The sequence below is a fragment of the Rutidosis leptorrhynchoides genome, chromosome 2 (genome assembly GCF_046630445.1).
Source record: "Rutidosis leptorrhynchoides isolate AG116_Rl617_1_P2 chromosome 2, CSIRO_AGI_Rlap_v1, whole genome shotgun sequence".
Lineage (NCBI taxonomy): Eukaryota > Viridiplantae > Streptophyta > Magnoliopsida > Asterales > Asteraceae > Rutidosis > Rutidosis leptorrhynchoides.
The window spans coordinates 46335047-46350961 of record NC_092334.1 but is presented as its reverse complement, the minus strand read 5'-3'; the positions used below and the strand labels follow the sequence as shown (position 1 = coordinate 46350961).

General features: G+C 32.5%; 1 protein-coding gene across 1 annotated transcript in view; it reads right to left on the bottom strand.

Moving 5' to 3' along the window:
- The window catches only part of LOC139890817 (uncharacterized), a 144155-nt gene that overhangs the window by 107730 nt on the left and 20510 nt on the right, over window positions 1-15915 (bottom strand). The window contains exon 2 of the mRNA XM_071873732.1: window positions 14053-14177. Within this exon, the coding sequence (XP_071729833.1) occupies window positions 14053-14177 (125 nt within the window). The remainder of the gene's footprint in view (window positions 1-14052; window positions 14178-15915) is intronic.

The window sequence follows — 15915 nt, the reverse complement described above, 5'->3', positions numbered from 1 at the left end:
ATGATTATGGAAAGACAGAAGCAGAGACATCGAAATATAAGGGAAGATATAAAACCCAACAACCACCCAGAAATTACAAACCGTGTATATCAATGCGTATAGCAATATAAAGACACGGGAGAATGAAAAATACTATAACCCCAAGGTAATGGTAGAAGAAAATAACTTCCTCTGGTGGTAGATGAAAAAGAAGAATGACAGATATGAAAGTTAGGAGTATATCAAGAATCAGAACTTGATGAAGCATTTTTACAATCTTTTGAAAATAGGAAATGAGGAAGAAGATGTAAGAGTGATGAAAATAATGAAACGGAAGAGGTCAATTTATAGCGAAATATCAAACATAGCAATCGAGGCAAATTACGCATTTAATCAAAAGAAATCGTAATTTCCTTAAATTTCGAAGAATCAAATCTTATTTAGATTATGAAGATTTTATATTCAATTAATTACGGAAGTCAATCGTTAATACGTCAAGAGTTAAGACGAATCTCTATTCTCCATTTCACTCTTTTACGATAACTTCTCTCATACGCTTCGAATAATCGGATTGTTTTATCCATATTATTCAACGGTGATAAAACTCTATTTATCAACACATATACGGCATGAAAACATTTTTATTGTTAGTCATGATGACCTCACTCAAATTTCGAGACGAAATTTCTTTAACGGGTAGGTACTGTGATGACCCGAAAATTCCTGACCAAATTTAAACTTAGTCTTTGTATGAGTAACATTTTTGACACGATAAACAAAGTCTGTAAAACTGAATCTCAAAATTTTTGAACTATTTTCATATATTCAAATACCTTTCGGTTGTTCTCGACGATTCGCGAACAATTATATGTAAATAGATACATATATATATATATATATATATATATATATATATATATATATATATATATATATATATATATATATATATATATATATATATATATATATATATATATATATTATATATATATACTATAACTTGAAAACGTAACAATGTATTAATTTTTTTGATACCGTACATTAAACTTATTGGTTTAAATATTTATTTGAATATATATGATAAGTTGGAATATTAATTGTATGAATAACTTACGACGTATTTTTAAAACGTGTTTATGAATGTTGAAAATATATATTAACCTGGTCATAAAACGATTTGTTATTATATATATATATATATATATATATATATATATATATATATATATATATATATATATATATATATAACAAATAGCGAGACAATGATTTATAGAAGTAAATGACCAAAACACTCTAAAGTTTAAGATACACTTTGAATGATATAGTTTATTGATAATTTAAGACTATATTTTGACAAAAGTACGAGTCACAAAACGTAAATTGCGAGTTTTCTAAGCGTACGAAAATGCGTTCGAGAAACCGGAACCGGGACATAAGTCGAGTGACAACGTACGAGTCATCGGAACGAAAATTACAAGTCAACTATGCACATGAATTTAATATAATATATAATTAATTATTTAAATTATATATATTATATATATTATATTTAATTATATCGACAAACAAGAAAACAAAAAATATATGAGCTGGATCTGACGGTCATGCGATCGCATGAGAAATAGGCATAAAACCCATGCGATCGCATGGGCATCAGAATCAGGAATTATGGCTATAAATACCAGGTTTCTTGCGCATATTTTTTTACACATATTACTCCTAAGTATTTATTATTATTATTATTATTATTATTATTATTATTATTATTATTATTATTATTATTATTATTATTATTATTATTATTATTATTATTATTATTATTATTATTATTATTATTATTATTAAGATTATTAAGATTATTATTATTATTAATCTTAATATTTTTAGTAATATTATACATAAAATATTACGACGAGGTCATGAGCGTGTCACTTTCAAAACAAGCTTCAAACGGGATAGAACTAAGAAAATTATGGGTTATAGCTATGGAGGTTATGGGTAATGTTCATGGGTATTGTTCGCAAGTCAAACCTAGTATTTATCATCTCTGTTGCGTTTACGTACTTTCCTGCAATATTGAATCTCAATATTGATACGTGAGCATTCATATCTTATCTTTTATATATTAATTGTGTATCCATGTCTAGTGCTCGAGTATATATATTTATGCATTCTTGTATGCTAAATTTTGCCGTTAAACAGTTTATAATGAATCACGAATTAAATACATATATTACTGGAAAAAGATATATGATATGCATGTTTTTGGAAAGCTAACGAAAAATCAACAACTTTTCATTTAGATATCGAATAGTTTCGATGAACGGATTAAAAAATATGATCAACTGAATTATGATTGACGTTAATTGGAATTGCTTTTGAATCTGCAATTAATATTTAAACAACTTTTTTACGAGATTGATAAAATGGATTTTTGAATATTACCAACCGAGTAAATGAATCCTTATATAAGGTACATCACGTTTTGTGAACTATTGTCAAAATTGACTTTTTGAAACGACTTTGGATAACTTTTGTATGTCGATCTCGAGCATTAGGATTATGATACACTACGATCAGACCTAGCTTGATAGACATTTATTGACCAACATATGCTCTCTAGGTTGAGATCTACGGTTATTTGGTATTTTGAGTTTCGATCACATTTCGGTGAACAACTTTATGTGCTGCTAAGGTGAGTTTCATTTGCTCCCTTTTTAATTGCTTTTGCAATCTATATTTTTGGGCTGAGAATACATGCACTTTATTTTATACGCAATGGATACAAGTACATACTAAATTCTACACCGAGTTTGAACCGAAAATCCCTTAGCTTTGGTAACTAGTAACTGCCGGTTATAAGAACTGGTGGGCGCGAGTAGTAGTATATGGATCCATAGGGCTTGATATCCCCGTCTGAGCTAGAGCACTAGCCTTTTAACGGACGTATGCTATTTGAGAAGCGTACACGTTGATTTGCGTGTATTATTAAGATGATTATACAAAGGGTATAAATTATATATACATTAAGTTTAGTTACCAGGGTGCTCAATTTCGTAGAATATTTTGATAAACGTTTCGGATGAAACAACTGAAATCTTGTGATCCACCTTTATATACAGATTATGCGAAACACTAAAACTATGAACTCACCAACCTTTATGTTGACACTTGTTAGCATGTTTATTCTCAGGTTCCCTAGAAGTCTTCCGCTGTTTGCTTATATGTTAGACAAGCTATGTGCATGGAGTCTTACATGGCATATTTATCAAGGAAACGTTGCATTCACCAAATCATCACCATGTATCTTATTTTGACTACATTGTCAACGGAATTACTATTGTAAACTATTATTTACGGTGATTGTCTATATGTAGAAATCATCAGATGTCGAAAACCTTTGATTTAAATATTCATTTATGGTGTGCCTTTTCAAAAGAATGTAATGTTTACAAAACGTATCATATAGAGGTCAAATACCTCGCAATGAAATCGATGAATGACGTGTTTGTCCATATGGATTTGGAGCGCTCGTCACAGTGATTTTTTTTGTACGTATTAGTTTGTTGACACTTGATAGAGGGAGATAGAAATTTGTTTCCTCTATAAAACACGCATAAATGTATGCATATATATACCCTGTACTATTTTTTTTTCTTCCACAAATCACTCTCAAATCAAAATATGTTTGATAAATCAGTGTTGGTTTCATTTTGAATAAGAATTTGCTTGTTTTTCATGTCTCCACACATATATTATAATTATAAGCTAGTATTATAAAAATATTTTAATCATGTGAATATTAAAGCTTTGACTATAAACAATACAAAGTTTATGTCTTTCAGTTTTATTTATTTATTTTTATTTTTTTATTTTATACTATATCTTACGGAAGGGCGTTCCATGTAATTTTTGGACAGAAAGATTGATGGGTTAAGATGAGAGTTTTTAAAATGAAACTATGAAAGTCAATTTTGAGAAAGAAATGAGGTTGTGGTTGTTACGTAAATCAAATTTTTTTATTAGTATTATTATTTTATAATACATAAAATACTACATCGAGGTTATGCATGAGTGTTTACAAGTCAGGTTTTAAATGGGTTTTAACTAAGGATATTATGGGTATTGTTCGTGAATCAAAGGCCAACTCTACAATGATCATTTAAGTTACGTCAGCATACTTTTCCTGTAATATTGAACCACAATATTGATATGTGAGTTTATAGATTCCTTTTTTTTAATGCTTTAAATATTTTTGGGCTGAGAATACATGCAATTTTTATTTTAAAAACAATGGACACAAGTACATACTTATTCTATACTGAGTTAAACCGAAAATCCCTTAGCTTTGGTAACTAGTAGCTGCCAGTACATAGGATGTGGACTGGTGGGCGCGAATAATTGTATATGGATCCATAGGGCTTGACATCCCCGTCCGAGCTAGAGCGCTAGCCTTTTAACGGACGTATGTTATTTGAGTTTATGACATGTTGGTTTGCGTGTATTAAAACGAATAGGGTAATTATCATCATAGCATTAAGTTTAGTTACCAGTGTGCTTTGTTACGTAGAATCTATTGATAAACTTTTGATGAAATCTTGTGATCCACCTTTATATACAGATTATGCGCAATATTAAAACTATGAACTCACCAACCTTTGTGTTGACACTTTTAAGCATGTTTATTCTCAGGTTCTTAGAAGTCTTCCACTGTTTGCTTATATGTCATACAAGCTATGTGCATGGAGTCATACATGCTTTATTTGAGAAAACTTTGCATTCACCAAATCATCACCATGTATCTTATTTTGACTGTATTATCAACGGATGTATTGTTAAAAACTATTATTTACGGTGATTGTCTATACGTAGAAATAATCAAGATGTCGAAAACCTTGGATATATATATTCAATTGATGGTGTACCTTTTCAAAAGAATGCAATGTTTACTAAACGTATCATATAGAGGTCAAAACCTCAGTATGAAATTGATGAATGATGCATTCGTCCAAATGGATTTGGACGGGTCATCATATAGCATTTTGAGCCTTAAGTTATCAATTTTTACTGTAGCAATTCACTGTAGCAAAGTCAATTTCACTGTAGCAATTCACCGTAGCAAAGTCAATTTCACTGTAGCAAATAGTGATTTTCGAAAACACTGTAGCATTTTGAGTAATGTGGCAAATTGGAAAACACTGTAGCAAATTAGTGTTTTACTGGTTCATCTTAAACGCTTTATTTAACTTATCTAAATATCAATCGAATCAATAAACGAATGTTACTATCGTTTATTATATATATGTATATATCTTTTTAATATACATAAATCAATTTTTAAATACACATTGGAAGTTATTTATAAATAAATTTTAATAATAAATATCTCAACTTATCATATATATTCAAATAGATATTTAAACCAATAAGTTTAATGTACGGTATCAAACAATTAATACATTGTTACCTTTTCATGTTATAGTATATATGTATCTGTTTACATATAATTGTTCGCGAATCGTCGAAAACAACCGAAGGTATTTCAAAAATTTTGAGATTCAGTTTTACAGACTTTGCTTATCGTGTCAGAAATGTTAATCATACAAAGATTAAGTTTAAATTTAGTCAAAATTTCCGGGTCATCACACATACCGTCATCATGTGCCATGTTACACGACTCTTGTATTCTATTTAATCTCTAAAAATATCAAGAAAATATTTTCTTGATGATTCGGTCTTTTCTGGGATATTCTGGTAATTTGACAAATCAAGATCGTGCCATCACAATTTCTTTCTTAAAACATTAACTATGTTCATTCCGAAATTCATATCTACGAATTCTGGACCATTACATACGGTGCGTAATCGTAAGAAGAAGAAAACAAAAGCACGAAGCTCCAAAATAGAAATGGGAGTATAAATCGCAGCAAATAGGAGAGAGCATTAAATGTGGATGTCGATGATTATAGAAAGACAGAAGCAGAAACATCGAAATATAAGAGAAGATATAAAACCCAACAACAACCCAGAAATTACAAACCGTATATATCGATGCATATAGCAATATAAAGACAGGGGAGAACTAAAAACACTATAAAACCAAGAGTATAGTAGAAGTAAATAGATTCTTCCAGCGGGAGATGAAAAAGAAGAATGACAGATATGAAAGTTAGGAGTATATCAAGAAGCAGAACTGGAAGAAGCATATTGACGAATGCTTTAAAATATGAATTGAGGAAGAAAGAATAGAAGGTATGAGCTGTGGAAATAATGAAACGAAGGGAGTGGATTTATAGTGAAATATCCGACAGAGCAATCAAAACAGATTATTGCATTTAACCAAAGAAGATCCTAATTTCCTTAATTACCGAAGAACCAAATCTTATTACGAAGATTTTCTCTAAATCCCTTGAAATCCGGAAATCCACCGTGACTACGTCAAAAGTTAAATCTCTATCTCAACCTTTTGTGACAGCTTCACTCGTACGCTTCACATAATCGAATCGTTTTATCAATATTAGTCAATAATGATGAAACTCTATTTATCAACTCATATTCATCATGAAAACATTTTTATTGTCAGCCATGACGATCTCTATCAAATTTCGGGACAAAATTTCTTTAACGGGTAGGTACTGTGACGACCCAAAAATTTTCGACCAAATTTAAACTTAATTTTTATATGATTTCGACACGATAAACAAAGTCTGTAATGTTGAGTCTCAAAAATTTTGAACTGTTTTCATACATTCATTTAACTTCGACTGTCCCCGACAATTCACGAACAATTATTTGTAAATAAACGTATATAAATATATGGATATACATATGTACAATAAGTTGGAATATTAATTGTTAGGAATTAAATATATGAATAACTAGCAATGGTGACTCATATCTTGGCATTTAACTTAAATAATTGTCGCTACAAAACCAAGCATGTTGAAAATAAATTTACTACCTTAAATTTTTAAGATAGTTAACTATACATGGATACATTAAATTAGTACGTAGTTCTAAAAGATTAAATTGGTACTAAATGATTATAAGATAGCTAACTATATATGAATAGATTAAATTAGTACTAAACGATTTATGTTATAACTTATATATAATTAATTAATATATTATATGAAAAGATAATAGTGTATCTTATGCAAATAAGTCAGGTCGAGATTGGGATGGTCAAACATTATATTTAAGTTGTAGATATGCTCTAAACTTTACAGCTCACAATTCTAACTTTAGCCTTCAAATTCATCAATCATATTAATAGTCTTATATATTATGCTTTCTCTTTATATATAACTAATATGATATGTGACTCATAAATAATGACAAAGAGTAAAAAAAAAAAAAACAATAGATCACTAAAAGATTGAGGCGATACTTGAAATCCCGTTGGCAAACTTATCTCTTTGTTTCAAGTGACCAAAAGTAATTATTTTAAGAGTGAATATGTTTATTAGATAGTAACACTCGTTCTTCCTTTCAATTATATTGAACGAATTTAATAACAAACATATATTTTTCAAGGGTTATAGGACGGGTGTTAGTAAATAAAATTATGTAAACTTTAAGTTCATAAAAGAAGTATATTTTTATTTCAAACTAGAAATTTTATATATTACATTTTGGGTGATCAGTTTTTCTTAAAACAAACGTATAAAGTATTTTAAACATGGGTACACTCGTTACGACTCATTTCTTAGATGTCATAACAAAAATAAATATTTTAACATTATTCTAAATTATGGAATTTTTATATTCCTTTTTAGCATTAATTATTAGTACGAGCATAAAATAGCGATCCGTGACATACACAGGATCCAAATAAATACAAAAGTTCATGTTGGCAAGATGAAACTAGGGATGAGCACGGGACGGAACCGGTACCGAACCGTACCGGAACCGAAAAGTACCGGTACCGAATTTACCCAATTTCGAATACCGATACCGTACCGTTTTTCCAATACCGGTACCGGTAATTTTTGGTATTTTCCCTGTTAGTACCGAATTTTGACTGCAAAAAATATGGACTTCAAACAACATCATTCATACAAAAAATAGCATCAAGAAGATCACTAAAACAGCAAAAACAGCAACATTTAAACAAAATTCAGCAACATTTTAACAAAATTTTAACTAAATTCAGCAACATTTTAACAAAATTCAGCAATATTTTAACAGCAAAAACAGCAAACAGCAACAATTTAACAGCATTCAGCAGTAAAAACAGCAACATTAACAGCATGCAGCAGCAGTAAAACAGCAATTTAAGCTTCCAAACAGCACCAAAACAGCACAAAATCAGCAAAAACAGCACCAAAACAGCAAAAACAGCACCAAAACAGCAAAAACAGCACCAAAACAGCACCAAATCCTTCTAACCTTACGAGGACACTTTCCTTTTTTGATATATCTGTAGTTTCTGTACGTGTTAAACTATTTTCAACTTTCAAGGGACCAAGGCAAGCGGCCTTTTCATATTCCAGTATTCCAGCTATTTAAAATATGGGGAATGAAATCGGTACTAATACGGGAATTTCCCGGTACCGTACCGGTACCGCATCTTTTGTACCGATACCGAAAAGCCAAAAAAAATGGAACCGGAACCGGTCCCGTTTACCATTCGGTACAGTAAAACGGTACCGGTACCGGGTCGGTACCGGTACGGGATCGGGAAATTGGTACTTCTGCTCATCCCTAGATGAAACCAAAAATATATCACGGGTCCTGTCTCGAGGTCAAATATCACATGAGTTGCAAGTTTTTTTTTTCTTTGTTGTTTATTATTTTTTTAACGTGACATGTATGCATATATACTCCAATTTGTTTCACAACTCGCACTCGACTTTTTCCTTCTTTTTGTAAAACACGATTACAATATCACTCCATATCATTTTTATATTATTTTCAAGAAGCTAGGAGTTATATATTATAAGTAGGCAAGTAAGCAGGTAAAGCTAGTTTCACGGGTCTTAAATTTTGGTTTTCATAGCACGTGATTTTTTTTTGTACGTATTAGATTGTTGACACTTGATAGAGGGAGATAGAAATTTGTTTCCTCTATAAAACACGAATAAATGTATGCATATAGATACCCTGTACTATTTTTTTTCTTCCACAAATCACTCTCAAATCAAAATATGTTTGATCAATCTGTGTTGGTTTCATTTTGAACAAGAATTTGCTTGTTTTTCATGTCTCCACACATATATTATAATTATAAGCTAGTATTATAAAAATATTTTAATCATGTGAATATTAAAGCTTTGACTATAAACAATACAAAGTTTATGTCTTTCAGTTTTATTTATTTTTTTTTATTTTTTTATTTTATACCATATCATACGGAAGGGCGTTCCATGTAATTTTTGGACAGAAAGATTGATGGGTTAAGATGAGAGTTTTTAAAATGAAACTATGAAAGTCAATTTTGAGAAAGAAATGAGGTTGTGGTTGTTACGTAAATCAAATTTTTTTATTAGTATTATTATTTTATAATACATAAAATACTACATCTAGGTTATGCATGAGTGTTTACAAGTCAGGTTTTAAATGGGTTTTAACTAAGGATATTATGGGTATTGTTCGTGAATCAAAGGCCAACTCTACAATGATCATTTAAGTTACGTCAGCATACTTTTCCTGCAATATTGAACCACAATATTGATATGTGAGTTTATGGATTTCTTTTTTTAATGCTTTAAATATTTTTGGGCTGAGAATACTTGCAATTTATTTTAAAAACAATGGACACAAGTACATACTTATTCTATACTGAGTTAAACCAAAAATCCCTTAGCTTTGGTAACTAGTAGCTACCAGTACATAGGATATGGACTGGTGGGCGCGAATAATTGTATATGGATCCATAGGGCTTGACATCTCCGTCCGAGCTAGAGCGCTAGCCTTTTAATGGACGTATGTAATTTGAGTTTATGACACATTGGTTTGCGTGTATTAAAACGAATAGGGTAATTATCATTATAGCATTAAGTTTAGTTACCAGGGTGCTCTGTTACATAGAATCTATTGATAAACTTTTGATGAAATCTTGTGATCCACCTTTATATACAGATTATGCGCAATATTAAAACTATGAACTCACCAACCTTTGTGTTGACACTTTTAAGCATGTTTATTCTCAGGTTCTTAGAAGTCTTCCGCTGTTTGCTTATATGTCATACAAGCTATGTGCATGGAGTCATACATGCTTTATTCGAGAAAACTTTGCATTCACCAAATCATCACCATGTATCTTATTTTGACTGTATTATCAACGGATGTATTGTGAAAAACTATTATTTATGGTAATTGTCTATACGTAGAAATAATCAAGATGTCAAAAACCTTGGATATATATATATATATATATTCAATTGATGGTGTACCTTTTCAAAAGAATGCAATGTTTACTAAACGTATCATATAGAGGTCAAAACCTCACTATGAAATCGATGAATGATGCATTCGTCCAAATGGATTTGGACGGGTCATCACAGGTAGAGGAAGATGTAGCCTCAGTAGAAGGAGGCTATGGCTCCGGAAAAGTACGAGGTGGAGGTATAGGGTCAGTAGCCTCAATAGGAGGGGGCTGTGGCTCTGGAATAATAGGAGGTAGAAGTGTGGTGTCGGTAGCCTCAGTTGGAGGAGGCTGTGTCTCCGGTGGTAGATGAAATGTCCGAGAAAAGAGATTTGGAGGAGGGTCCAGAAAGTCATAAGATGGTGGTTGAGTGGGTGTCATGGAACCGAATGGGAAGCATGTCTCATCGAAGGTAACATGTCGAGAGAGGATGATTTTGTTGGTGGTAAGATCTAGACAGCGGTAACCCCGATGATTGGAGGGGTACCCAAGAAAAATGCATGGAGTGGAGCGAGGATTAAGTTTGTGGGTGGTGAGAAGGTGAGGGTAGCAGAGGCATCCGAAGACTCGAAGAGTAGTGTAGTTAGGTTTTTGTTTGTAGAGACAGAAGTGCGGGATGTCATGATTTATAGCCGAAGAGGGAAGAATGTTAAGTACGTAGGCTGCCATGTGGAGAGCTTCCGCCCAGTAAGTTGGCGGGAGATGAGCTTGAAAGAGAAGGGTTCGAATTAGATTGTTAATTGTGCGGAGCATGCGTTCAGACTTTCCATTTTGCTGAGAGGTGTGAGGGCAGAAGAATCAGAATTGAATGCCATTAGTTTGAAGAAGTTGACGAAAAGCAGTGTTATCGAATTCACCCCATTATCACATTGAAAAGCTTTGATTTATTTGTTAAATTGAGTGCGAACAAATGTACGAAATTTTATGAATGTGGTAAGTGCGTCAGATTTATTACGTAACGGAAAAACCCATACATAATGTGAAAAGTGATCCAAAAATATAATACAATATTTTAAACCACTAAGACTAGGAAAAGGAGATGTCCATAAATCTGAATGAATAATATCAAAAGTAGCATTAACATTAGAACTTGAAACAGAAAAAGGGAGTCGCACATGTTTGCCAAGCTGACAGGCATGGCAAAGAACAGGGGACGACGTTTTATTACAAATAATATCTTTATTAGAAAGAAGTCTTCGGAAAACATCATGCCCGGGATGTCCGAGACGCTGATGCCATGTAACCCCACTGGTGAGAAGACCCTGCTGAGAAGAGTGGGAGGTGGGTGATGTAAGTGGGTAGAGATCCCCGGTGCTATCACAACGGAGAAGCAAGTGACGTGTAAGATAATCTTTCACAGAAAAACCAAAAGGATCAAATTCAACAGATACTAAATTATCACGGGTAAATTGACGAACAGATATGAGGTTTTTAACGATGTTAGGGGTTACAAGTACATTATTTAAATGTAACGGACGGTGAACATTGGGTAACAAACTATGGCCGGTGTTAGTAACGGGAATGGTGTTCCCGTTACCAACGGCTACTGATGAATATTTGCAATTATTAAAAACAGTACTAAGATTATTAATACAGGAGGTAAGATGTGAAGACGCACCTGTGTCCATGTGCCACCCGGCAGCATCGTAATCCTGAAGAGTCATTGCACTGAATGCATTAGAAGGAATAGTCTTCTGAGTTGTGTAGAAATGTTGGGCCTGCTGTTGGGCTTGCTGTTGAGCTTGTTGATGGGCCTGATGTTGGACACTTGACTGAATTACCTGAACATAATTGCTGGCCATTTTATTTTGAGCCAAAGTTTGGGCTTGACAATTAATAATATTTATCAATTCGGCATATGTTGACGATGTAGCGTTTTGACTTTTTCTGCCGTTTGGTATTCGTCGATCAAGTAAAATGTTGTCATCAGCCTTGGTAACAATTGAAAAAAGAAAAAAAAGATATTAAAACACAAGTGAGGTAGGTTGTTGTCTGCCACCCATTTACCACATGATGATTTGATTTTTTTTTCTCTCAATATAAATAGATAAATAGATCCAATCTGTTGAGTGCTTGAACAATTCCCAACTCAATATTATTATCCTATTGAGTAGATGAACAATTGACACCGTAGACGAAATATGTATCCCAATAATCAATTAATTTATTAATTGATTTCAACAACTAGTATTATTATTATTTTAATAAGAAGGGTATACACCTTTTGAAGCCACCAAATATGAGTGTAAGCAGCAAAACAGCCACGTGTATATTGCAAAGGAATTAAATAGATAGTGGGATAGAAATATGAGGTGCAAGAGACATGCGGCGGTGATGATTTTGATAATGGATAAGGAAGAAAAGAAAGCAGCGAGTGTGGTATTATTGATTGAATCGCCGGCAAGGAAAAAAAAAAGGAAGAAAAAATAACCTAAATAATTGGGCTCGATACCATGTTGAAATGTAATATAGATGAGTATTATTCTGAATGAGTGACCAATACATGTAAAAGGCTATATATATCCAAAAACCCTAACACTAAATAATGTGTTGAGCCCAACAAACATAATACATGGACTAGAATAATATGGATAAATAATATAGTCTAACAGCGTTTTCATCTATGGCTGATCACACATGTTAAGCTCAGAGTTTCAGACTCGGAATTACTCGGCGAGTACTCGGGCCCCGTTTGGCTCACGGAATCCAATGAGATTCCGGCGGAATTGGAATAGAAATTAGACACGCATCGTGTCTAAATTCAATACCAATTCCGTCAGAATCCCATTGGATTCCGTGAGTCAAACGGGGCCTCAGTTTTGCCAACACTCGGGATTACTCGGTCAAAAATCGGGATTACTTGGCCAAAACTCGGGATTACTCGGTCAAAAATCGGGATTAATTGAAAATCGGTCGAAGTCAAACTTGGTCAGCATCCGAGTACTCTCCCGAGTTGCCGAGTACTCCCTAAAAAATCCCGACCGAGTACTTGCCGAGTAGCAGTTTTGCAACCCTGGATAACATAGTTGATTAAAAAGTATAAGGATCAAAATGGATCAAACGGATCGAAAATCATCCTAAGTGCCTAAATGTTTTCAAACGCATATATAATTCAAAATCAATTCACTTTATCAGTAAATTTATTTAATTATCATATTTAGAAAAAACAAAAGTTTTTGCAGGCCATCAGAATCTGATACATGAACTAGGAGGCTTTAAATATGAATATAAATAATAATGTTAATAATATTATAATATAATGTATCCAATTTCTTCTATGGATTATATAAAAGAATTTAAGAGGCTCCACGCATTAAAAATACAAATTTCAAAGACCTTTAGCCTGATCAGCATGTTCCGCTTTTAACTAAATCATTTGACTTGACCCATTTGATCTGTTAGGGACATTTTGTAGATTCTGTTAGGTCTAGCATTTTTACTTTGTAATAGTTGTGTAGTTTATGTAAGACGCTACTTGTAAGGGTAGTATGACAAGGGCTATAAATACCACCCTAGGGCTTTTTATTCTACTCCATTTTAGCATTATCTCACAGGATTTTTTAGGGCTTTTTATTCTACTCCATTTTAGCATTATCTCACAGGATTTTTTAAACATGGTGTATGAGGTTATGAAAATGTGTAATGCATAAAGACTACATAGTTATGAGATGAACAAGAACAATGTGACAGAATCGTACCAGTATGAAGGCACGCCGCAATCTTATCCCTTTTTTTTTTTCGTTTCTATGTTTGATACTTCCTTCGTTGGGTTGACTTGCAGGTATTGGTTCACCAGGAACATGCTTAACCCAAGCATAAGGACCTAAATTCACCAAATCAATCAAATTTCCTATACCCTCATGATCTTACAAGCCCAATACAGTAAATGCACACGAGACTTTCATGATATAAAAGGTGACTATATTCGCTCTTCTGAATTTCTAGATTGAAATAATGGGGTGTTTGGACGTGCTTTTTCACAATGATTATAAGGATGAAATAAAGACTTTTTTGGCACCGGTTGTCCCTCGTTTATACATCAGATTGCATGTCGCGTCCCTGTCATTTCTTTTAGCTCCAGTGATCCTTGATTTTACAGATGTTGCTTGGTGGTCTCTTTGTCTAATTTTCGTTAAGTGCCATCACGTGATTAACAAGTGATGTCGTTTAATAACGTTTAATTTATCTTAAACGGCATCATGTGATGGCACTTAACGGACTTTTTAACGAAAAATAGACGGAGGGACCACCAGGAAACATTTGTAAAATCGAAGGATCACCGGAGGCTAAAAAAATTACAAGGACGTGACATGCAATTTGATGTATAAACGAGATATCACCGGCGCAAAAGTCTGAAATAAACATCATGTAATTAGTTGCAGCATAGAAGTTATGGACGGTTGTGTTATTCAACATTTTCAAAAACATTTAACATAGGATTATAGACCTTAGATAATCACAAACTCGTAATAGTCCAATTTGTTGCATTGCAAAACAAATTATTGCAAAAGATGGTTTTCATAACCCGTCCTAATCCATCTGGACGAATACATTACATTTGGTTACATCGCGAGGTACTTGACCTCTAAATGATACATTTTACAAACATTGCATTCGTTTTGAAAAGACAAACTTTCATCACATCGAAAGTTGACGGCATGCATACCATTTCATAATATATCCAACTATAATTGACTTGATAAAAATCTTGAAAAACTCAATGACTCGAATGCAACGTCTTTTGAAATATGTCATGAATGACTCCAAGTAATATCTCTAAAATGAGCAAATGCACAGCGGAAGATTTCTTTCATACATGAGAATAAACATGCTTTAAAGTGTCAACCAAAAGGTTGGTGAGTTCATTAGTTTATCATAATCAATCATTTCCAATAATATAATAGACCACAAGATTTTTATTTCTATTCTTCATAAACATAATCTCATAGCAGGCATTTCGCACGGCATAGAGATAAAAATCATTCATATGGATTGAACACCTGGTAACCGACGTTAATTTTAACGCATATAATATCCCCAAACAGAACCTCTCGTCTGTATAATATTAATCTTGAAGTACTAAAGCCATCCATAACCTGAATTGGGGGTTGTTAGGCCCAATAGATCTATCTTTAGGATTTGCGTCAATTAGGGGTCATTTCCCTAATTCTTAGGTTACCAGACTTGAATGGCGATATTCGGTTTAATAATCCAACCATATAATGTAGTTTTCGATTACTTGTGTCTATTTCGTAAAACATTTATAAAAGCAGTGCATGTATTCTCAGTCCCAAAATATATATTGCAGAAGCATTTAAAAATGGAGCAAATGAAACTCACGATACTGTATTTTGTAGTAAAAAAACATATGACGACATTGAATAATGTAGGGTTGACCTCGGATTCACGAACCTATATCATTTGGATATTTATTAATACACATAATTGTAATCGAATAAGTTTATATTTTATATCTTAAATTATATATTATATCTTAAATTATATATTATATATATTTAGTTTGTGTATATATTCAAGATGTTTAATATTTATATAGTTAT